Source organism: Cygnus olor, chromosome 5 (genome assembly GCF_009769625.2).
Source record: "Cygnus olor isolate bCygOlo1 chromosome 5, bCygOlo1.pri.v2, whole genome shotgun sequence".
Lineage (NCBI taxonomy): Eukaryota > Metazoa > Chordata > Aves > Anseriformes > Anatidae > Cygnus > Cygnus olor.
In genome coordinates, this window is record NC_049173.1 from 27043354 (window position 1) to 27067062 (window position 23709).

The 23709-nt window shown below is 44.8% G+C and overlaps 1 protein-coding gene across 1 annotated transcript in view; it reads left to right on the forward strand.

Moving 5' to 3' along the window:
* Positions 1 to 20412: 20412 nt before the first annotated feature.
* Positions 20413 to 23709, forward strand: part of LRP5 (LDL receptor related protein 5) — a 166668-nt gene continuing 163371 nt past the window's right edge. Inside the window, 1 exon segment of the mRNA XM_040558299.1 lies at positions 20413 to 20627. Within this exon segment, the coding sequence (XP_040414233.1) occupies positions 20507 to 20627 (121 nt within the window). The 5' untranslated portion in view covers positions 20413 to 20506.

Consider the following 23709-nt stretch of genomic DNA (forward strand, 5'->3'; position numbering starts at 1 on the left):
TGTCTGCGTCTGACTTCATTTTACCATTTTACAGTGCTTTTGCATAGACAGCATCTGCATTCCAATAAGTTACAGCATCTCTCAAAGCAAAAAGATAGTGTGGTTTTGGGAGCCACCCTCATTGGAAGGCTTGTTGTGTAAACCACAGTTCACACGGTTTCCCCGAGAAAGAGTTTGAGGGGCTGACTTTTTTGTTGTATTTTAAGGTTATTTTTAATCAGTGCCTCTCCTCTAAAGAATGGAACTGAACCCTAATTTTCTCAATCTTCCCAAAGCTGCCCATGTGCAGCATCTGATGCAGTAAAGCGCTGGGAAAATCCCTCAGCATGCTTGCATCCTGTCGAGGTGCTTGGGTCTCTCAGCACGCTGCTCTGAGCTATTAGCAGGCTATTAGCAGACATCAGACAGATACTCCACAACTGCCAAGTCCAAAGACTGATCTTTAGGTAGGGATCTCAGGTTTCACCTTTAATTGCATGACTTAAGCAGGTGAGTCACTAACCACAGAGCTAAGCTTGTGGTCTGTGCTGTGCTCCAGATACTGAGATAAGAGCTCTCAGCTCCCTGCTGTCTCCCAGGTAAGGAGTTGGGTGTTACCTTGGATTCAGTTCTCTACTTTTTCTCCTCATTTGGGCTTCTCAAATAGAGCCATGCATTGAGGTAGGCTGAATCCAGGCAGTAGTGCCTTCTGTTTTAATTTCTCACAGTGTAAGTGAATTCTCCTTAAGAAGTGCCTTCCTGCATAAGGAGCTGCTGTTGCAGCTATTATCTAGTGCTCTGTAGTAATCTTTTTTTTTTTAAATGTCCTGAGCCATTTCCACCAGGGCAAACTGATCATCAGGCTTGTAAGAAACAGGATTTTTTTGAATGAACTTTGCACCAACTGGCCTTATTTCTTTTGGTCTCTGTGGATTTCTTCATAGAGGAAGACCAAAAGTTGGATGCTGGATTCTGTGGAGTGGAGCAGAAGCTTTTAAAGTTGCATTAGATTTTTGTTCTCCTCTTTAGAGAAATATTAGTAAAGAGATATTAGAGCCCTGTACTGATTTATCTGAGAGAGCTGGAAAGGAGAGGAAGGGGCCATTACTTTAGACTCTGAAAACAGTTTTCTAAAAACAGACTTTCTAGGGTTTGTTTATTAAAAAACAAACAAAAAAAACCCTTCAGGGATAATTTAAGAATATATAATATAATTATGAGAGTTGGAATTGGGTTACAACTGTATTTACAATAGTCCTAGGGAGTTTCTCATGGATGGAATGAGAATGTTACAACTGCATCATAGCTAAAAGAAACCGCTACCATAAAAATCTTTGTGGCTTCTTAACAGGTTCTTACAGGAAGATAAGTACTCATCAGAAGCTTATTGCAGTTCCCACAGCCCTGTGTGTGTTTACATCTCAGTCTCCTCTTCAGATACTGGCACAGCTTGTCTTTTTTGTTCTTGTTTGAGTTACGGCACTTCCAGCTGTGAATTAATGTCTCGTCAGAAACTGAGGTTTTTAGCGTAAGTTTGAGTGCTAGATCACGTCTTGCCTCAGTGCAATTTTGCAACAAGGTAGAGATCGCCATATGTACCATAATGATACTCCAAGTGTGGTGCCAGCTGGAGAAAGGGCAACTAGGTTTTTCTTTGCATCCCAAGGGTTTTGTGATACATGCTCAGTTCATGCATTAAAAATATTAGGTTGCAGCCTGGCCTCCAAAAGTCAAGGTGTATTTTCTGGTTTGTATATTGAGACCAATTTTAAAGATTTGGCAGCTTTGCTCATTCTGTAATGCTTTTGCATTTAGCTACTCAGCAGGAGGGCAGTGGGACTGTAGAAGCTGGGCTGTCCATGCTGCCTTCCCAAGGGCTCTGCTCTAGCCGTGGCTTGATGTGCAGGTCAGAAAGAATTAGAGCTTCTTCTCTGCTGTCTCTTTTTAGGTTGGAGGCCACCAGCAGCAACCAGTTGCTTGGTAATTTCTACCTCAAACTTTTTGTTTCTGTGTGGGTGAAAGCCTGCCTCCCAGCATGGCTTTGCTTGTTTTGGTTTTGAGTCTGCAAATGGTGGCAAAAACAATTCCATTTTCTCGGTACGGTGCTGCAGTAAGAAGCTAGTACGCTAAACAAGGAAATACAACGCCTTTTGAAAGTTTGCTTGCTGAATTCATGGTATAACAATAGACGGGGTCCTACTAAGTTATCTAGAAGACATCTGCCAAGGCACTGCCAAAAACAACAGTGCTGCTGTGAAGCATACTATATCTGATCCACATTTGGTTTCAACCTGTTGCATGGCCTCTTTCTTAATGAAACACAGGAATATCCTGGAATTAAATTTAGGTTTGATTAATTCTAAATGCCATCTCCCTATTACTTAATTGCCTGTATTAGAAGTATGATGCTCTAGACAGCGGAGAATAAAGGAAATAATGGAATACTGAAACATGGAAAAATAGGAATGAAGAACTCATAGACTGAAAATGTGTGTTTGTAATATGCCATGTGGTGTCCAGAGTTGGGGAGCATAAGCAGAACTCTCATGCATTATCGTTAAAACAGCTAACATAGGTAGTCGGAAGACACGTGGGGAGCTCTGGAAACAGAGGTATCTGTGGAATTGGTTTCTCTGGATTTGTCTGGTGGTTGCGAGTTTCTGGCATCAAAGAAAGAAACCTGAGCCAGCCCTGCCCTACTGAAGCATTTCTAAGGACTTTTTCCACTGTGGGTTCTCTGGTATGCAGTAAAGACAAGTTCATATTACAGCATCTCCCTTGACCAAGGCAACTCTACTTGTCTCTTTTCCACAGCCTCTAAGTCTCATGAAACTTCATTATCTTTGTTGCACTTGACTGAAATTGGCCCGTGGGTTCAAAAGCAAATACTTTCATATTGCACAAAATACGGACTTGTAAGTTCATGCTTTTCTAGAAAAAAAGCAGGCTCTGCAACAGGAAAACCTAGAGCTAGAATGATTCCTATCTGCTAGAAGGCCTAGGTCGTTTGGGGTTAGGCCTCTGCTTTGACATTTTGGCAAAGCTGGTGTCTGCTCTACAGCATTTTGGGCTGTTTTCCTTGTGGTTTCATGTCTTCGGCCCTGACAAACCTAATCTATAACCACTCTTACGCTGTTCAGCTTAATTGTCCAGCCTGTGTCAAAATGTCATAGTCCAGCTGTGGTTCAAGAATGTGTAGCAGGCCATTATCCTTCACTGCATTCATATTTCTTAAGATCTTGTTTTTCTGTGCTGTTTTTAGGTTTGATCGTGTTGAGATCACTCCTGCTTTGGCTGAGACGTGCCAGCAGGCTGTGCTGCGGTGCAGCTCTTCTGGAGCTCGCCTGTTCAGCCTCCCTCTGGCAGGGAAACCCCAAAGGTCTGGGAAAAAAAAAGTCTCTGCTTGATCTTGGACTTCCTGGTTAGCCTTGGGTGATGCTCAGCTTGTGCCTTGGCTGGAATCATGTTTGAATTATGAAGTAGGTTTGCAGGAGAAATCCTTTGCTCGTGCACAGAACTTGCCCAACATCCTGCTGCTCTCAATAAAAAACAAACAAACAAACAAAAAAACTATTTGGACAGGAGTGTGCAGTCTGTTTGAAAAAGCAAACAAATAACTTGTCTTCGTGTAAAGTGGATAAATGTTTTAACCCCTTCAAGCTGAGACAAGTGAAACCAATTATGCTAGTTTGAGGGTCATGGACTTGGGTAAGTGGTTCCTCTTCTTCAGTGGAAGCAGATGAAATTGCAAAATCCAAGCTTGTGAGTGTAAACACTGTTAAATATTCCAGCATAACTCCTGTAAGACTAAGGAATAGAGAAGAAAGGGGGAGAGACTGAGTCAGCCTGAAAAGGCTCACGTTTAGAGGTCATGTTCACATTCATGGCTGGGTGGGAAGAAAAAGAAAGTCAAGATTTAACCAAATTCTAGTGTAGGATCATAGAATATCCCAAGTTGGAAGGGACCCACATGGATCATCGAGTCCATCTCCTGGCACCACACAAGTCTACCCAAAAATTCAGACCATGTGACTAATTGAGCAGTCCAAACACTTCTTCAACTCCGACAGGCCTGGTGCCATGACTACGTCCCTGGGGAGCCTGTTACAGGGTGCGACAACCCTCTCAGTGAAAAACCTCTTCCTGATGTCTAGCCTGAACCTGCCCTGTCGCAGCTTGACACCATTCCTGCGGGTCCTATCGCTGGTCACTAAAGAGAATAGATCGGCCCCTGCCCCTCCACTCCACCTCGTGAGGAAGCTGTAGACCGTGATGAGGTCTCCCTTCAGCCTCGTCTTTTCCAGGCTGAACAGGCCCAGTGACCTCAGCCGCTCCTCATACGTCTTCCCCTCTAGGCCCTTCACCATCTTCGTAGCCCTCCTCTGGACACTTGCTAATAGTTTCACGTCCTTTTTTGTACTGTGGTGCCCAGAACTGCACACAGTACTCAAGGTGAGGCTGCACAGTGCAGAGCAGAGCGGGACAATCACATCCCTCAACTGACTAGCAATGCCGTGCTTGATGCACCCCAGGATATGGCTGGCCTTCCTGGCTGCCAGGGCACACTGCTGGCTCATATTCAACTTGCTGTCAACCACAACCCCCAGATCCCTCTCTGCGGGGCTGCTCTCCAGGGTCTCGTCGCCCAGTCTGTACGTATAGCCAGGGTTGCCCCGTCCCAGGTGCAGGACCCGGCACTTGCTCTTGTTAAACTTCATGCAGTTGGTGATCACCCAGCTCTCCAATCTGTCCAGATCTCTCTGCAAGGCCTTTCCACCCTCAACAGAGTCAACAACTCCTCCAAGTTTAGTGTCATCAGCAAATTTGCTCAAAACACCTTCTAGTCCTACATCCAAATTATTTATAAAAACATTGAAGAGGACTGGCCCTAAAATGGAGCCTTGGGGGACCCCAATAGTGACTGTCCGCCAGCCTGATGTGGCCACATTTACCACAGCCCTTTGAGCCCTGCCCGTCAGCCAATTGCTCACCAATCGTATGATGTTTTTGTTTAGCTGTATGCTGGACATTTTGTTCAGTAGAATCCTATGGGAAACTGTGTCAAAAGCTTTACTGAAATCCAAAAAGATCACATCAGCTGCTTTCCCTTGATCGACTAGATGGGCAATCTTATCATAAAAGGAAATCAAGTTAGGCAAACAGGACCTACCCCTCGTGAACCCATGTTGGCTGGGACCAATGACTGCATTGTCCCCCAGGTGCGCTTCAATAACTTCAAGGATCATCTTCTCCGTAATTTTACCAGGCACAGACGTGAGACTGACAGGCCTGTAATTACCAGGGTCTTCTTTCTTGCCCTTCTTGAAAATTTGCCAGCTTCCAGTCTACTGGGACTTCTCCAGATTCCCAAGACCGTTGAAAAATAATTGAGAGAGATCCCGCGATGACGTCAGCGATTTCTCTAAGCACTCTGCGATGAATCCTGTCCGGACCCAAGGACTTGTATGGATCCAGGTGGAGCAGCAAATCCCGCACATGTTCAGGGTCAGTTGGGAGTTTATCATTCCATCACGGTCCTCCAGCTCAGGGCACCTCAGGTCCCGAAGCCCATCATCAGCGTTGAAGACAGAGGCAAAGAAGGCATTAAATGTCTCTGCTTTGCCTATGTCCTTGTCTGTGAGGTGACCTTTCCCATCAAGTAACGGACCTCTGTTTTCTTTGGTCCTGCTTTTTCTGTTCACATATTAAAAAAAAAAACCTTTTTATTGTCTCCCACAGACCTGGCCAGCTTCAACTCTAATTGGGCTTTGGCCGCATGAATTTTCTCCCTACAAATGTGAACAGCATCCCTGTATTCCTTCCACGTTGCCTGACCCTGCTTCCAGCAGCCGTACACTTTCTTTTTCTGCCTAAGCTTCAGCTGAAGATCCCTGGTCAGCCAGGCCGGCCTTCTGCACCACCTGCTTGACTTCCGATATTTTGGAATTGCCTGATCCTGTACTTTTAGGAGGCAGTGCTTAAAGACTGACCGGCACTGATGGACGTCAACGCCTTCAAAAGCAGTTTCCCAAGGGACCTTGCTTACTAGTTCCCTGAGCAGCCTGAAGTCTGCTCTCCCCATATCCAGGGCTGAAGTTTTGGTGGCAGTTTTCCTTCTGTCACCAAAAATTTTAAACTCAACGACTTCATGGTCACTATGACCAAGATGGCCGCTCCAATTACCACGTTCCCCACAAGACCCTCTCTGTTCTCCAGCAACTGATCTAGGAGGGCACCTTTGGTGGCTCCCTTAGCGCCTGCACCAAGAGGTTATCATCGAGGTGCTTTAGGAACCTCCTGGACCTGTTTGTGTTGGCCGTGTGGTAATTCCAGTTGATGTCTGGCAAGTTGAAGTCTCCCATAAGGACATGGGCAGTTGATCTCAAGGTAGCTCTTAGTTCCTCAAAGAATAATTCTCACAGGTGGTCATGCAGGTTCCTGTAGTCCAGCACTGCCTTGGAAATTTCTGCAAAATATTTGCACCTTCCTTTCTGTTTCTGAAAGTGGAGAGACTCTGTATGAGAGAGCAATTAGGTCCCTGAGCAGTCTGTGACATGCAGTGAGCATCCCTTTTTGAAGGAAATGGTGAGCCTCATTAACACAGCCTCCATGCCACTCCTAGATCACACGCAGCCCTGGGGTCTGTTTGTAGCCAAACATAAAGCTTTTTCAAAAGATGAGCTCATCAGTTTAAAACCACATGCATGTGAACCAAAGCAGGCAGGGGAGCAGTGGCTGAAAGGGATGGAGGGCTCCACATGGGCAGCACATGCACGTTGCTCGCACTGGGACAACCCATGTGTTTTTCCAGCCATAAGCCTCAGCTCTGCCATCAGCATGTGTGGGGCTGAGCAGAGTGTCCTTTTCTTTGAGTGTTTGCAGTTTTGTTAACCAGCAGGGAATTCTGGAAAATGTCAGGCTCTTAGTGAGAGCTGTCAGACTGTAATCATCTCCCAAGGGAAGGAGCAGCAGCCCCATAGGAGTTCAAAACCATGAAGGCTAATGTGGCACAGGAAAAATCCTAAGGATGAATGGGATGATTTAGTAACTCTTTTGCAAAGAGACAGTGAACAACGAAGAAATCAGATTAGCTGGAGAGAACTGTGTGCATGTTAAAGGAAAAAAAAATGACCAGGCATTCCCATGAAGAATAGTATTTTCTTAACTGTATGGGGCTATTATCCTTCATACTTCAGGGTATACAAGATTGCTGGTCAGATGAAAGAGAAACACACCTCTGCGTGCATTTGTACACAACTGTCTGCAGAGGAAATTAATTCCCAGAACTGAAGCATTCTGTGAGGTACCTGATGTTAGTGCTGAAGAGATGTTGCTCCCTGGCTGACTTGCGTTGCTAGCTGTAAATAGTGGGCTTTGCTTTGTTCCATGTAGCAGGGTCATAGAGCCCATTTCTGGCCACAGGACTGTGTAAAGGTTCGCTTCATCAAATTGTCCTTTTCCTAGCTCAGCTTTAAGGCTCTTTCTGATTGCTTCTCACTACAGACAGAGCACTGCAGCTGCAAGGTGGGACTGCCTCATCCCCTCACTAGGTTGTGTGGATACCCTATGGCTGTTCCTTCCTACCCCACAGCATATGCTGCGTTCACATGTGCACGTGTTGGTCTAGGAGTTGTCATCCCACAACAGCTTTGAAGTGTATATGCTTCACCTGTTGCCAACACAGACCTCTTGTTTTATATATATAAAAAAACAACAACAACAACAACAACAACAACAACAAAAAAAAAAAAAAAAAACACCATGTGTGAGATGTCTCTTCCACATCTCTGAATCTGTTTGGCTCAAGTCCTTCATGTCTTGCCATTTCCTGCCCAAACTGACCAGCAAGGTGCCACAGGAGGGGGTAATCCTTATTCTGAGCTTTTATTACACTCGCAAACCCCTTTACTACTGCTAATTAAACCTAAAGAGTGCTTATCAAAGGATATACCTATATATCATATACCTTTTTTTGGGGCTGCCTTGTGCTGTTTGTTTTCTCAGTGGGTTTCCTGGTCATTCCAGTGAGCTGAAGAGGTCGTAACACAGATGAGACTAATAATAAACTTGCACTAAAAGCAGCTGCATTGTAGAGCTTTAAACCTAAAAGAAAAGCAGGCAGGGACAGTTTTAACCACAAAGTTCTCTTTAATTGAAACCTGGGCTGGAACTGACCTGCCTGCCTTGTGATACTGTGTGGGTTGGGCGGGGATTCAGTCTGCATTGTTAACCTACCCCTGTAATATTTACATAGACAATTTTAGCCTCCGACAACATGAAAATTATTTCCGTGTAACCTTTGGCTTAGGCCACCCACAGGCCCTGGGAGAGAGGAGGTCGTAGGAGCATGGGCATCATTGGTTCCTCAGGGTTATCACACTCCAGAGAGGTAAACCAGTCCCTGTGCAGGAGACAGGACTAGCTCCGGGGAAGAGGACTTTCAAATCATCTCACCTTTTTTTCTCTTCTCTTCTCTTCTCTTCTCTTCTCTTCTCTTCTCTTCTCTTCTCTTCTCTTCTCTTCTCTTCTCTTCTCTTCTCTTCTCTTCTCTTCTCTTCTCTTCTCTTCTCTTCTTTTTTCTTTTCTTTTCTTTTCTTTTCTTTTCTTTTCTTTTCTTTTCTTTTCTTTTCTTTTCTTTTCTTTTCTTTTTTCTTTTCTTTTCTTTTCTTTTCTTTTCTTTTCTTTTCTTTTCTTTTCTCTTCTTTTCTTTTCTTTTCTCTTCTTTTCTTTTCTTTTCTTTTTTCTTTTCTTTTCTTTTCTTTTCTTTTCTTTTCTTTTCTTTTCTTTTCTCTTTTCTTTTCTTTTCTTTTCTTTTCTTTTCTTTTCTTTTCTTTTCTTTTCTTTTCTTTTCTTTTCTTTTCTTTTCTTTTCTTTTCTTCTTTTTTCTTTTCTTTTCTTTTTTCTTTTCTTTTTTTCTTTTCTTTTCCCTTCCCTTCCCTTCCCTTCCCTTCCCTTCCCTTCCCTTCCCTTTCCCTTTCCCTTTCCCTTTCCTTTCCCTTTCCTTTCCCTTTCCTTTTCCCTTTGCAGTGTTGCTGAAGGCTTCTTTCCAGTACAGATTCCCCTCAGTGTTTGTTTTTCTCTTCTCTAAGGAGGCTTCAAAAGAGACTTTTGCCTTAGAGTGGAGCCTCTTACAGCCAGCTTTGCACAGCACTGGCAGAGCTGGGGAAGGATTGTGGGACAGGCAGAGCAGACTGTGCAGCAAATTGAGGCTGAGGTGGCTAGGCAGGTCACTGGGGGTCCATTAGTCTGAGACTACGTAGATGTGCTACAGCACCACCTATTCTTGAGCCAGCTGAACTTAAGGAAAAATGGGTGTCTTGAGAGGAAGTCCATGCTAATGAGGACTCTGGGCTGATACTGTGTTACTGGGGCCAGACAAACACTTCTTCCCTGTGTGGCCAGTGATTCAAAGCTCGTGGGGCCTTAACTGGGGCCTGCCCTCAGTGTCGCTCTCTGAGTAAGCTGCCTGTGCAAGCAGCTGAAGTGGAAGGTTGGTTTGGTGTCAGGAGTGGGTTTCTCTTGTTGGCTCAGAAGAGAAAGGGCTAGGAGAACTGAAAATGAGCCGAGGGGGCTGTTGCTGGCTTTTGTGACGGGTGGCAGCTCAGCAGGCAGAGAAAAGCACTTCGCGCTCCGGGTCTTGCAGCTGCGTTCACCAGAGTCAAGGAATGGTCGAAAGTGGGCCTGCTCTGCAGACTGCAGTAAAAATAGAGAGCAGGAGGTAAAGGAGATGGGTCCCTCACATTTCTTACTGAGCTCCGTGTCCATTGTACTTTGCACTCAAAGGAAGAGTGCTTTTTGCAGACAACCTGGCTGGTGGCAAGACAACGACAAAGCCTGGCAGAACGTTGTGGTGAGGGGGCGTGCATCTATAGGGGCACAATACACCAGTGCCATTGCCCAAGAGGAGGGATATTCCTTCATCTTCTTCTTAGAGCATTTATACAGCCACGTAGCTCATCTGATCTGAGGGTATGGAGGCATAAGCAGAGAGCATGGGCTGATCGAGAGCACCAGGTACTCCTCTTGCCTGTGAGACTGCTTGGAGGCAATGAGCATAGGTAGCTGGAAAAGCAGAGCAGTGGGATGGGTGGGAGCAGGGCTGCACCTTATTCATCCCAGCTGCAGTGCAGAGTGATCAAGTGCTCTGGTGAAACTGATGGATCACTTGCCAGGATGTGGTGCATGGCATTGCAGCAAGATTTAGGTGTGCCTGAAAATGCCACCAGTGAGCTGTGTCTCGTGATACAGTCACAGAGGGAATGCAGGCCACTTGAAGCCAGAGGAGCTCACCCCATTGGCTTGGTCAGGTTGGAGCCAGGGCCAGAGAGTCACTTGGCCTCTGCAGCCTTCTAACAGATTGTGTTAGTGGCACTGCTGGCTTCCTGTAGGGCAGGTGCCTGGAAATGTGTGACGAGTGCCAGCCTTGCTGCCCGTGCTCCAGGACACCTTACCAGTGGGATCCATTTTCCATCCTCCTGTGGCTGCCTCCCAAAGGTCAAAGGTACTTTTATTAAGATCTTGGGATAGAAAAACAAGAGATGCTTCCTTAGAATTACACTGTCCAGGATAACTGACACAGGAACAACTGTGGATGTACCACAAAGTATTTAGCCTTCAAGTGCATAAGAATGAGAGAAGTTGACCAAACCTCTCCTATACAACGTGACTTTTGTTAGTTGATCTTTGATTGCATTTAAATATTTTAGCCATGCTCCCTGCATTGGACTGGAGGCTTGCATATTTTGAGATGCTGCTGCCCATGGGTTGAAAAGCTCGTGACTGGTACAGAGCAGACAGATTTGAGGTAGAAAGAGAATGCACAGAGAGAAATGGCAACTAACTTAAAGATGTAGAGCATGATAGTGGTGAAATCCAGAGAAGTGGCTGGGCCTCTGGTTTCCGGATTATTTCTCCCCCCATCCTCCCCTCACAATATGGCTTCTGCTGTTTTTGTACAAGAAGAACGATCTGCAGCAGGGAGGGGAGAGAACAGAAGCTGCCGTGCTCTAGAGGCAGCATTAGTCCTGCTTCGAAGCTTTCCACAAAGCATCAGCTCACCATCAAAGATGTCAGCTCCAAATAAAACTGTTCCAGGACATTTCCTCAGTGTGCTGCTCCGCAGCAGGCTGCATTGGCTGTGACACTGAACAGACCACTCAGAGTGGTTTGGAAGAGCAACAAGCTGGCTGCCAGGAAACACGCCTTCATTTTGTGGCAGGCCAGGAGAAAATGTGCACAGGGCTGCAGTTGTTTTGCATGTAAGAAACACTGGCTATTTTGAATCACAGGAGAGGGAATGCAGCACCGAGGGTCAGCGTGCCTTGAATGGACAGAGCAGAGATGGTCTTCTGAGCAGAAAGTCTCAGAACATGCAAATTTTCATAAAAATCAATTTTTAGCTTGGTCTGGGGTGTGAGTAGCCAGGGCAAGAAAAAGGACCTTTTGTTGTCTGATATCGACTCTTCTTCTGCTGCCTGGATGATAAGAACCTTCTGCTGATCTTGCTGCTTCATGCCACAACAGCAGTGTCACCTGTAGATCCAGTTTTAGGTGTCACTTCATCAGGCATTTGTTCCCAGGGGTTACTGCATCCTCTGTTGTGCTCTGTGCAAAATTAACAGCATGGTTTGTTTGGGGTAGGAGGGTGTTGCTTGTTTTTTACTGTTTCAACCAAAAAAATCTTTAAAATTAATTGGAGTTGGTTCATTTCATGGATGTGCATTACAGCTGAACTGGCCCCAGGGGGATCATTAGCGCTGAGTGAGGAGCATGGTAGCCAAAGTGAGCAGCCTGAATCAGAGCACTGACCTCTCCCATCAAATTGCGTCCTGGAAGTGGGGTCCAAGGAGAGGCACTTGGTGTTCCCTTGCTCCACTCCTGTTTTCTCTGTCACTCTGAAGTCATTGCTCAGAAGTGCTTTGGCCCTCTGAGCTCTCTGTGTGGAAGGCTAAATATTGCTCTACCCTATTACTGCCTTTTCCTGTTCCTGGTTTGGGATGATCCAACAACCACCTCGATAATTTCCCTACAGAGGTTCACAATACCTCACTCCTCTCAGACCCAGTTGCTCTGTGACCAGGTGAAACCCATCCGAGTGGACAGATATTCTTTGTGGAGCTGAAGAAAGGAACGTCACCTTGCTCTGCAAACGTGGGGGTGAGCTGTACCTCCTTCTCCCAGGAATAGGCTGTTCTTTCCCACTATCTTTCTCTTGTCTGACGTTGGATGCAACCTTTCCTTTAAACTGCCTTCCTTTGCCCTGAAGAACAGGCTCTGAAAAAGTCTTTTCTAGCACTGAAGTGTCACGACCTCCATCACCATTACTGCTATTGAGACATTAATGCCTGAGAGACTCATCTCTGGATTTGTTCCTGGATTTTAAGTAGCGGATCCTGGGTAGGTTAGCTCAGTAGGCATTGATGTGTTTCAGCTATTTTGAGATGTGTTTTCACTGGAAAACTAACACGTGCATGGCTGAGCCAACTTTAAAAGTTCTCTCCTCTTGCTGAAGAACAGGATTGCTCAAGATGAGTTGACAGAAAATTTATTTTAACATTTAAATGATGGCAGCAGTTGTATTTTTCCCTGCCTATTCACTGCCTTAAAACTGAAAAACATCTGAACCAAACTTTCCAAAAATATTAGGCAGAAACCAGAAGGGGAGAATTCCAGCTGAAAAGGTTAAAGTTTAATGAAGTTGCCTACAACTGAAAAAAGCCACTTGAGAACAGAAATGATTAGGTGGCCTTAAAAAGAGTTGTTCATACATGCTTCTCTTCTAATACATGCTAACAGCCATAAAGGTAACAGATGGCCAAGGAGCATTTTATAGGTACTTCAGGTACCTAAAAAGTTTCCAGGAGTCTGTCGTGTAGACAGGTCTTAACAGTATATGGCAGCATTGCACAACAGCTCTTCAGAAGTGGAGAAAACTGGTTCCCGGTGAAAACTGAAGTTCCCTTCAAGTATGGAAAGGGAACTATAATTACTCCAGCTGGATTGGGGCATGGCCAGCAGGCTTCTAAAATTTTGCCTGCTGCGAACTGCATCAAAAATGGTCAGTTCTGTCACTTTTCATCTGACACAGAAATGGAGCTTCCAAGAGCAAAGCTTTGCCTCCCACTGGCACTGGATGAAGATACAGAGCTCGGGCTGGGAAGGGAATCATCTAGTGAAATGCAAATGCCACCTCTGGCAGCACCAGGTATTTTATTGGCAGCTGTTTATTCAAGTGTTGACTCAGCCTAGTTTTTGAGATCTGACAAGATCAAGAGCCCTAAAGGGCTATGGCCGTGGGCATTAATAAAGTAATCGTGTTAAGAGATAATTAAGTTGCATTTATTAAATTCCTAATTAAGAAGCAAACTGTGAGTTTGTTAGGTAAGGAATGCTCAGTTGGAATTATTCACTTTCCACACCCTTGCAAAAGGCTAAAATGGGGAAAAAATGAAAAAATCCCCCACCTTCTGAAAAATAAATTATATTTTAGGTGTGGTGCCTATGGAGGAAGCAAAGACTCGAGCCTCTGCCTCCCTGAGATATGCCGATTAGCACAGGGAGGGGTGGGGGCTTTGTTTCCAGAGTTTTACCCTCATCCTCCTGGGGAGGATTGCACAGTGTGAGCGGGTGGTACCGCAGCAGTAGCTCTGCATAGGTGCTGCTCCTTGTGAACAAGAGTAATGCAAACCTTAATGTGAAAAGAGATATCTTTTGCTTTCTTAGGCAGTTTGGGTTAAACTCAGCTCCACTGTGAACCCATAGCCTCCTCAAGTCTTCACAAAGACCATAACCAGATCTCAACTGCAGGATGTATGCTCTGGCCAGACAGAAAGGGTGTGGAGGAATGAGATGTTTTGCTACCTGTGTTTTACAGATGGGGGAAAAACAGGACCTAAAAGTCTAAGCTAAGTCTAGCTTGAGATCTTCTTGGCAGAATCCCAAACAGATCAATCTTTCTCCCTTTAAAGTGAGGGGGAAAGGTGCTGAATTGGTACTTCCGTGCCTGGGAAGATGGGAATCCAGAGGAAAAAAATCTGCTGGCATTATCTTGGATATTTTGTTTGTTTGTTTGCTTGGCTCTGCAGACGAGGAGGATGGGAAAAGGGCTCCTCCAGCACACGGCAACCTTTCACAGAGCTGGCGAGGGTGCGGTGATGCTGGCGGCTTCGGCCGCACCTAGGGGAGTGGATGGCATGTAGCGTTTGGCCTGAGGCTCTGGGGCAGGCTTCTAGGTGGAGCCTAATAATCTTCCCCTGCTGTTCCTCCGAGCTACCGACAGCAGTCCTGGAAGCTGTGCTTTGGTTGATAATTTGTCTCCCGAACTGTGCTGCTTGCTTGAAAACTCTTGTGGAGCCTATCATTAAGATAAATGTTTTTTTTTTTCTACAGGATTTCCTTTCCCTCTCTGCTTTGTATTCATCTCTTGCAAGAGACATATCCACAGCTGTAGACAGCTTGTGTATTTGGACTGATCATAGACATCTCTGATACTCATTTTCTGTTCCTGGTTTGGTTTAAACTCCTCTGTTCTCTAGATGGGAGATTCCTCCCCAGTCTGCCTCATGCCCACACACATCCTAACGGCCTTGCTTTTCACACATCCCCTTGGTGAAATGCTGCCTGCAGACAGAGATCTGGCAGGAGGCCGCAGAAGCCATCCCATGGGCTGAGTGCACGTCCCTTGATCCCCGGCCTTTCATCACAGCCAAGGACACGCTGAAGCGTTTGTTCTGCAAGGACTGTGGTCAAGATGACAGAAAGACTGAGTTAGTGGAAAGGTTAAAAGTCTGGGGCACCGGCTGATGTCCAGGTTCTGCTGCTGCTAAACTGTGTCTCCACTGGGCAGTGGATCTCAGTCCAAGCTGTTCCAGCACCTGGCCTGGCTGCAAGCAGTTGTTTCTTTTGGTGGTCCTGAGAAGCGGGGAGTCAGGAATACAAGAATTCCAGATCCCATGAGGATTACTTTCCTTTCATGCACACACTGTGGCAGGAGATAACATTCAGGACTAGCACGAATCAAAATCATGACTGAAGAATAAATGTGGTAGGCGCGTATGTACGCAACGATAAGTGGTTTGTGAAGAATTTGTACTCTTATTTTGTCTCCTCAGTCTTTCCTGGTGCCTGTGTCTTTGGCTCTCACTCTGCTATAGGTTCCTCAGTCTGTAACAGAACCTATATAGCATTAGTGACATCTTCAGCCAGAGCCAAGTCTGCTCCTTGCTGTCCTGAGTCCAAAAAAAAAAACACGTTAAGTTTCAGGCTTTCTTTGGTTTGCATGATTTTGGGAGGCCTTTTCCTTCTAAAAACCTTGCACTCACAGGCTGGGTGTTTGTGCTGCTTCCTCACTTGTATCCTTCAGCCACAGAACAGATATCAGGTAAGCACCAGAGGATGTTAGTCTAGCTCTGGATTCATGTGCAGAGCCTCTTTTAAGGAAAGAGGGTGTGCTTTGAGGACCTGGGTGAGGGACAGAACATGGAATTAAGAGGCTGAGACTGCACAACACAGTTCCTGAAAGGCTCTTGGTGGGGGTAGGGGTGCAGCAGCAGCCACGTGGCACCAGGTGTTACCCATGGAGAGTGACACCTTGCAGGTAACAAGAAGAGCTGGATTGTGCCTTAAAGCCATTCGCTTCAAATCACTTCAGGTGTTAGTGTCATTACAAGCTGGATGAATGTTGACAAGGAGGACATCTCCTTTTGACTTCTCCCTTTTTTGCTGTGCAAGTAGCAGGACCAACATTCAAGCAGTGTTTTCTTGAATACAGTGTCTGGGTCCCATTAGTACCCCTAGTGCTTATTTTTGTTTCAATCAGGCAGGAAAGCAATTAGCACAGAGGTGAGATCTCTGATAAGATCAATCCCTTTTCTGGCAGCTGTTCACAGTCTGAAATCATTGTGAGGATATGAAGTGCCTACAAAATGATCCATAAGTCTTGTCTCTCCTGTTGATCTAGGTCCATAGTTTGGTAGGAAGGGATGATCTTGTGTAGTGTGCAGGGTTGTCTTTGCCACACTATGAACACTAGCCAAAACTGAAGCCTCCCTTCATATGCACATATATTTTACTAACCTGAATTTGCACGGGCAGAGGTTGAGGGATGTTTGTCACTTATGTGGTTGCACAGTCACAAACACTTACTCGCTTCTACGTACTAATACTTTTTTTTTTTTTTTGATTTCTTTCTATTAGGTTTGCTTTCTCTGTGGGAACTCTGATTTACAGCGATACTCTTTCTGGTTATTCAGATTCCTTTTCTCTACACTCCTCCTGTTGCCTCTTTTATAGCCTAAGCCAAAATATTTGTCTACCACAAGCGATCAATGCCAGATTTGTTGTATGGGCAGGACTAACACAGTAAAGGATAACAAAACAGAGAAAATGGATGCTTTACTAAAAATAGACCTGCTGCAGAAGGTAGAAACTAGTTCCTCATGTCAAAGCTAAAGGATAATTAATTGAGCAATTGGGATGAATTTGGAAAATGGTTCTTGGTGAACCACATCCTTCCCGTGCTCAATGAGCAGGCAGTGTGTGTGCTCTGAGGGGGCAGGATGATACAATTAAGTGAGTGTAGCAGTGGTGAGAGGGGCTGTGTTTACAGCTGTCGGTGACTAAAGCTGCCTATCATTTTGTTTTTATTGCAAGAGGTTAGAGCATTATTGCCAAAGGCACGTGGGCAGTTTTTGAGATCTTCCTTTCTGAATGAGGAGGGATCGATGTGGAGCTCGGTCTCACGTGGTGACTTGGCAGAGGGAAGGGGACATGACAAGGTTTCTGGGCCTGGCATGCCTTGAGTCTGCCCCAAACAAATTTCCTTGCCTGCTCTCTACTGTACTTTACCTGTCATGCCCACAGACTGTCACTTGCCAAGGGCTCAGGCAGAGCCAAGCTCTCATTTTAGCAGGGGGGAATCCATGCTTTAGGACAGCAAACGCTACTGGTCTGGCCCATTGCTGTTGGAGGTTATTTAGACTTAATTCTGTATTCTGCACACTGGATCAAGGCCTGCAGCTTAATGCAGCTATACGACTGGATCTACTGAAGATCACTCCGTAATTTCATCTGTTCTCCTCTAACCCATGGTCTGCGCGCCATCTGACTCAAATCTCCCAAATGGAGGATGTTTTCACCATTTTGCTACAACAGATTAGAGCAGCTGATTCCTGAGGCAGCACCTGCTGTTTAATTATAGCTAATAGATTGTTAGCTGTAAGCACCACAGTTGCCAGCCTGGGGAAGAAAACTGTGCCAGAAACAAGCTGTTTGTGATGCTGGGGAAGTGGAGGCTGTTGGAGGACATGAGGCATGTCTGGGTGAGTCTGTTGCACTTTTCTTTGAAGAACAAAATATTAGAGTAAGTGAGAAATGACCTAAAATGTCCTGCAACAGGACAGGTGCCATGCTACTTTTGTTGAGTCTGTATCATTAATAAGGTCACAGATATAATGGGATGCCTGTGTGAAAAGCAGGCCCAGCCACAAGCACTGTGCCCTCTGTAATTAGGCAGAAGCTCAGCTGAAGGGGCAGAGGAAGGAAGAGCCCTGAGAAGCAGTGAGATGAGCGTGTTAGGCCTTGTTGACTGCGTAACACAAGCCTGTATGAGATGTCTTCTAGAAAATCATCTAGCTTTGATTCAAGAATGGCCAGTGGGTGAGAACCTGCAGCTCTTTAAAGCTAGGTTACAAGGTTAGTAAAGGTCCACGTTAGAAAGGTGTGCTATGTTTCTAGTCAGGATTTCAGTATGAGGTCACTTGAGCTTATTATGTTTGTGTCAGTGGTAAGAGAAGGCCCTCTTATGAAACACAGGTGTATCTAGACTGTTGTTAAGTCATCTCTTAATCTTCTATTCAGCAGGCTAAAGGAAAGATACGGCCCATTGAAACCAGTGGGTGAACCACTCATCACCTGAATCAGTTATTTCCTAGTCATCAGTGACGACAAATTAGGCAGAGGTCTTTCTGCCTCAATAGTAAAGCACCTATAAATCTAATGAAAGACCTGAGTAGGTAGAAGAGAGAAACACAGACTGGTGCCCTTACTGAGGACGAGACCAGCAAAGCTCAGCTGTTACAGTGTCCTAGCATCTGTTTTGCCAAGCAGCATGATGTGGGCTGGCCAGCTGGTGCTATGCATAGCTGTGACTGGCTGCAAGGCATTATTTCCTGTCTGGTGGGCATGAAACGGGGAAGCTGCAGGGTTTTGAGTTGTGGAGGTGTGACAGTGAACGTGGGACGTAAAGAAAAGAAACTCTCTTTCCCTGGAAAGAGGGTTGCTTCCATTCTGCTTTTTTTCAGAGCTACTTATCTTCAGATATAGCTTTCCCTCCACTTTTGCTACTGAGCCTTTCTAAAATAGGCTATAACGTTTGTTTTGGATATTCTTGCAAGGCTTTAGAAATACCCAGAGAGGTATTAGAAATACTCAGAGGTTGTCCTCTGGGGGAAACTCTGACTCCCCTTGTGTATTGACTGGTCCCCACTTTGCACTCTTTTGTCTTCACTGGTTTTGTTCTTGGCATCTTGAATCCTTGGGTGTCCTAGACATGCAGGCAGAAAAAAAACTTAGTAAACGAATGCAGTTCTTCCTTTGTACAAAGGCAGCGTTAGGCATACCTAGGCCATCTCGTATAGAATATCTAGTAATTTTGATGAATTGTCTAAACCTGTTCCTGGATCCTACATGAAGATGATTCCACAGTCTAAGTGAAGTTGCCTACAATAATGCTTAACTAACATTACAGTTATGAAATTTTATTGCACTGATTAACTGAAATTTTGCTTATAATAAATTCAGAATTTCATTTTTTTTTTTCAGGTGGAGAAAACTTAAACCATATTCTTTAATTTCATTTTTTTATATATTTAAGATATTTTGCCATATATTCCTCAATTCTTTCCTGTGTGAGGCAAAACAAGTATGTTCTTTCTAACTTTTTGTTGTTGTTGATTGTAATTCCTAAACTATCAATATTACTCATTTTCCTTTAACTAGCTTGCATTTTGGGTAAGCATGAGGCCTAGAAGAGATTAAAACTCTGCTAAGGTATAGATGAAATCTGCAATGGTAGAAAAATACCCTAACAGCCAGCCATACAGGACAGTTCAGTGCACTGTAAGATGTCTCATGCTACTCAGTTATGAATAGGGAAAATATAAGGATCCTACTATACTTAATCCATATGTCTGTCTCTGCTTTCAGCAATCAGTGGTTTAAAAACTTCCTGAACTGGAGGTTGCATCTGCATCATCATGTTTAATAGGCCCTGATGGGCTAATTGGTTGAAAAAGAAGTTAGACAAATTTTATGGTTAATCTTCAAAGCATCTGGTGACACTGAGTTCCTCAATTTACGTGCTATCCACACAAAAAACATATTTCCCACAGCTTGTCTCAGATGTGTTTGTCTGGCAGTTTAACCACTGCTCCCTCCCTCCCCGTTAGCTCTTGCATCGTGAGAAATAGCAAATGTTCTCCACGTCCTCCTTATCACTTATGTTTGCACAGACCTATATGCTTCTTTTCTAGTACCAAATGTGTACTGCTCCTGTGGTCCTAGAATAAGATTGACCTTTTCTAGACAAATTATAACAATTGGTTTGCACTCTGGGCTCCTGTTCAGTTTGTGGTTTGGTCCAAGTCGTGACCCTTTCCTTCAGGGAAGTTAGTCCCCTTTTTGAATAAGTGGATTTTTTTTCTGTCTCACCTGTATTGTAGGACTTCACACTTTTCTTTGCATCACGAAAGACACAGTTCAGTAGACACTTATCCTGCAGGTAGGGATCACTGGAATCAGTACTGTGTCTTCACTGAGGGCACCAAAACTCTGTATCACAAGATATGTTTAACCAACAGTTTGCTTTGTAGTTCTCTACTTTTACATTTATTTATTTATTTATTTTTCAGGAACAAAACCCAGAAGCTTGTCTTCATGAAGCTAGCTAAATTTAATCAATTGATTAGTGCCAGGGAATAAGAATGTGCTCCTGGAAGGTTAGGTGGCATCTGGGGATTTGATTACCTGAACTTTGAGAATTCAAGATTATTGTCTCTGCCAGAGTAGTCTGAGAACCTTTCATCCACTTTGATTGCTGTTTCCACAACAGAAAGTAACAATTAAATGCTTGGCCCCAGTCAAACTAGTCTGCCAGTTCTCGCATTGTATGTGGTATTTCACCTGAACAGTTCCATCCAGCTAAACAAATGGGGTGATCATTTCAGGGTCAAACTTTTCCACCTTAAAGCTTAAGGAGAATTGCTGGGAGATGTGATCCCTAAAGGCAAGTAAAAATCTAATTTTATATTTATATATTTTCATTGGAAATTCATGATTTCTTGAAGTCTTAGGGAGGCCGTAATGTTGAAAATTGAGTTAAGTTGCATATGATTCGCTTAAATCCCTGTTTGCTGTCAGGAGCCAGTGCCTTGGAGCTTGAGCTGCTGTTTGGAGAGCTGGATGCTAACCTGCCGCCTTCTGCCAACCTCGGGCTCGGTGTCACAGTGCTGCACCGAGCCACCAGAGGGAGATGGAGGGTAAATTTCTCGGAGGACCTGGGTTTGGCTCTCCTGCTCTCTGCAACCTTTCCAGGTGCTGCTGTACCCTGAGGATGGCCACCGTTGACCAGAAAGGCACAGGTTTTGCTGAAGGTATTGCATGTGTGCGCGCCTGTACGTGCTGGGTAAGGTTATAAAGCTGAATGAGCTAAAACTACTGCAGTTACAAAAGGTATCCAGCACAGGCTATTGCCATCTCTTGCCTCTCTTCCTAGTGTGGCCTGATTTAATGGCATTGACTGTGATTAAATAACCTTTGGTGCTTTGTAGAAGTGAGTTCTTGCAGCTGAAAAAAGCTGCATAGCAGTCATTCAGAGAAGCAAAACAGCCTCTTCTTTCCCCTTTTCATTCCTGCAAATGGTGTGTGTGTTTTATCACTCACTCTTACATGCATACTTCTAAAATATTGATTTCAAAAGCTGGAAAGCTGCTGTCTCAGCTCTGGCCCAAATGTTGTAAGGATGGCTCTGCAGGGTTTTAGTGGGACCAAAGTGACCTGCAGGTTTAACTGTTATGGGCTGCTCTGGAGGATGGAAGTGCCAGCATTCTGTGCAGGACACTTCACAGTGGTTGGAACAACACGACATATATTTTATGGGATTTTACAAGGTTTTAGGAAGGAGGTTTCTCACTGGGTAATTTATGAGGGTAATGAAAAAATCACGAGGTCTGCTGTGATTACAGTTTGGAGCAACCAAACCTTTGTCATTTATAGAAGTTGTGACTATTCCTTGCCCCATTCTATAACTTCTTTCCTGCAGAGAAGTGTCCTGCATGCTTTCTTTAAAATACAGCAGCAGCTGCTCCTGCCTTTCTGCAATGCCACAAATTTCCTGCTGAAACGGGGTGAGATGCTGCAGTTTCCTGCACTAATTAACCACAGACTTCAGCTGCTGAAGTAATCGCTTGTGGGAAGGGGACAGCATGTAATTTGAGAAAGGATTTTTGCCTTCCCTACTGTGTGTAGTAGAAACCTGCTTGGTACATATGCCTGGTGCTGGGAAATCAGGAGGGCTGGGGAATATGGCTGCACCTGTACTATGTAAATGTGTCCACATCATCCTTATACAGGCTTGCTCACTTGTCACTTCTTTCACCTTGGTCATATCTGGAGGGTGCTGCTGTACTAAACCTTTATTCTGAGCTCTTTGCAGTCCCTCAACATTCTGTTTCAGTAATATTACGTGTCTGGTTTAATTGAAATAAATGCTATATTTATAAAAATAATGAAAGGGCTTTGTTCCTCCTCCTCATACTACTTATTCTACATATCTGACCTCAGGAAAGTTACTGGGAATCTTCTGTAGAGCACAGCTGGGTGCTGGTGATGATATAAGTAGGGGGATGTGAAAAACATACGGTGGCCCTACCTCTATATTAAGGGTAATATAATTATGTGTAACACAGGAAATCACAGGCCAAATGTTGACCACTGCATCCTATGTAGATTTTGCTGAGATTGGCTTTGATTGTCAACTGGTGGCTAGAAACAAGCTCTGACTCAGTTGTTCTCTAAGGCCACCCACCTGGTGGCTCAGAGGCACTGGAGTAGGCAGATTGCTTGTGGCTGCAGCAAATGCTCCAGCCAGAGGTCAAGTGAGCAGGAGATGGCATTTCCCTGCCCATGCAAAATGGGTTGTCCTGATCCCATCTTATTGGTAGATTTGTTTTAGGCCAGAAATGAGCTGACTCCATGTGCTGTGGTATTAAAACTTCATATATAGTTATGCACACCCTCATATTGGAGAAGTCTAAGTATCAGATTTTGATGTTAGTCATGAAAATCAGTTGGGAGGGATAGGTAGGAGGAAGTATTCACAAACTATTACTCTGGGGACTTCTGCTAACAGGCTCGCCAATCCACTGCACTAAATTGGCCGAGAACCCCCGTGGGAGGTGAACTTCGAGATGCTTGCAGATGGGGCTGAGGTGGCCTTACCTGCTCAAAATATAGCTGTGAGTACAAGTTCTAGCAAGTCCCACGGACACTGGTATTTGCTGCTATGGCCTCTGGGTACTCCGGTGAGAATGACCTTTGTGGGATACAGGAGTGATTTGCTGATCATCAGGAGTAAGGAGGGTGTGGCAGGGGAGGGATTGTTCCATACACAATCTGTCTCATGCTTCCTCTGATTCCTGTAAACCACAGAAATCCCAACAGGCTTCTGTCTGGAGGGAGAAAGAGGCGAGGTAAACCTTCAGTCTGACCTATACAGCGGTCCTTATGATGTACTTGGATGGAGAGACAGAGCCAATGAATCTCTAGAGAGGAAAAGGCAAAGGCCTAGCTGATGACTCTGAAAAGAGATGTGGTGGTAGGGTTTTTTTTTTTTTCCTCCTTTGACCTAAATCACTGAAGCCATTTTCAAAGCAGACCAGAAAGGATGGGGTTCCTTACACACCTTCAGGCTTTTTAGTCACAGATGAGGCCCTCGCGTCTAAGCCACCTGTTTCTGTGCATTGAATCAGCGTTGCCTACAGAGGTGACAATAGATCTAATATTTCCTTTGTGAAAACCATTGTTTGCATAAAATTCATGACCTTTAAAGTAAGGGGAAGAAATGTCAGCCTTTTTGTAGCCTTTCCAGCTTAGCAGGTGAGATGGACAGGACAGCCAAATATTGCTGTAGGTGGAGCAAAAGGAGAAATCCTGGAGGCCTGCTTCTATTTGTGTGCTCATCTTCTCCAGGAAGGCAGTTGGTCTAGCATGCTGCCCATGCAGCAATGCTGCTGGGCTGAGAAGGAGAGCAAGGTAGGGGTTAAAATGCATGAAAACTTGTTCTTTGGCTGTCAGGCTGACAGAAAGCTTGTCTTTCTAAGCCACAAGAATTCCACTGTTAAGGAAGTTAGTACCTGAAGCTAGCTTGCAGGAGAGCAAGCCTTGAGATAGTCTTAGTACGTCCTAGTTATTAAAGTAGTGTCCTCAGTAAAGAAAGGTCTTGTGGGAGAAGAGCCTTCCTTTTGACCCTCCTTTGCTTGGCCTTGCTTTCACATTCTCCCTCAGTTCTCTTTATAATGTTAGAACAAATTTTGATAACTTATGTTGCTGGCCTGGAGCTCAGAAAACTGGAGAAAAAATTGTCAGGAAAGAAAGTATAGTGCCAGTATATTCTCCCTGCCTGGTCACCACTCCTTTTCCCTAGCTCTGGCTGCCGGTAGCTCAGGTTGCTCTTGA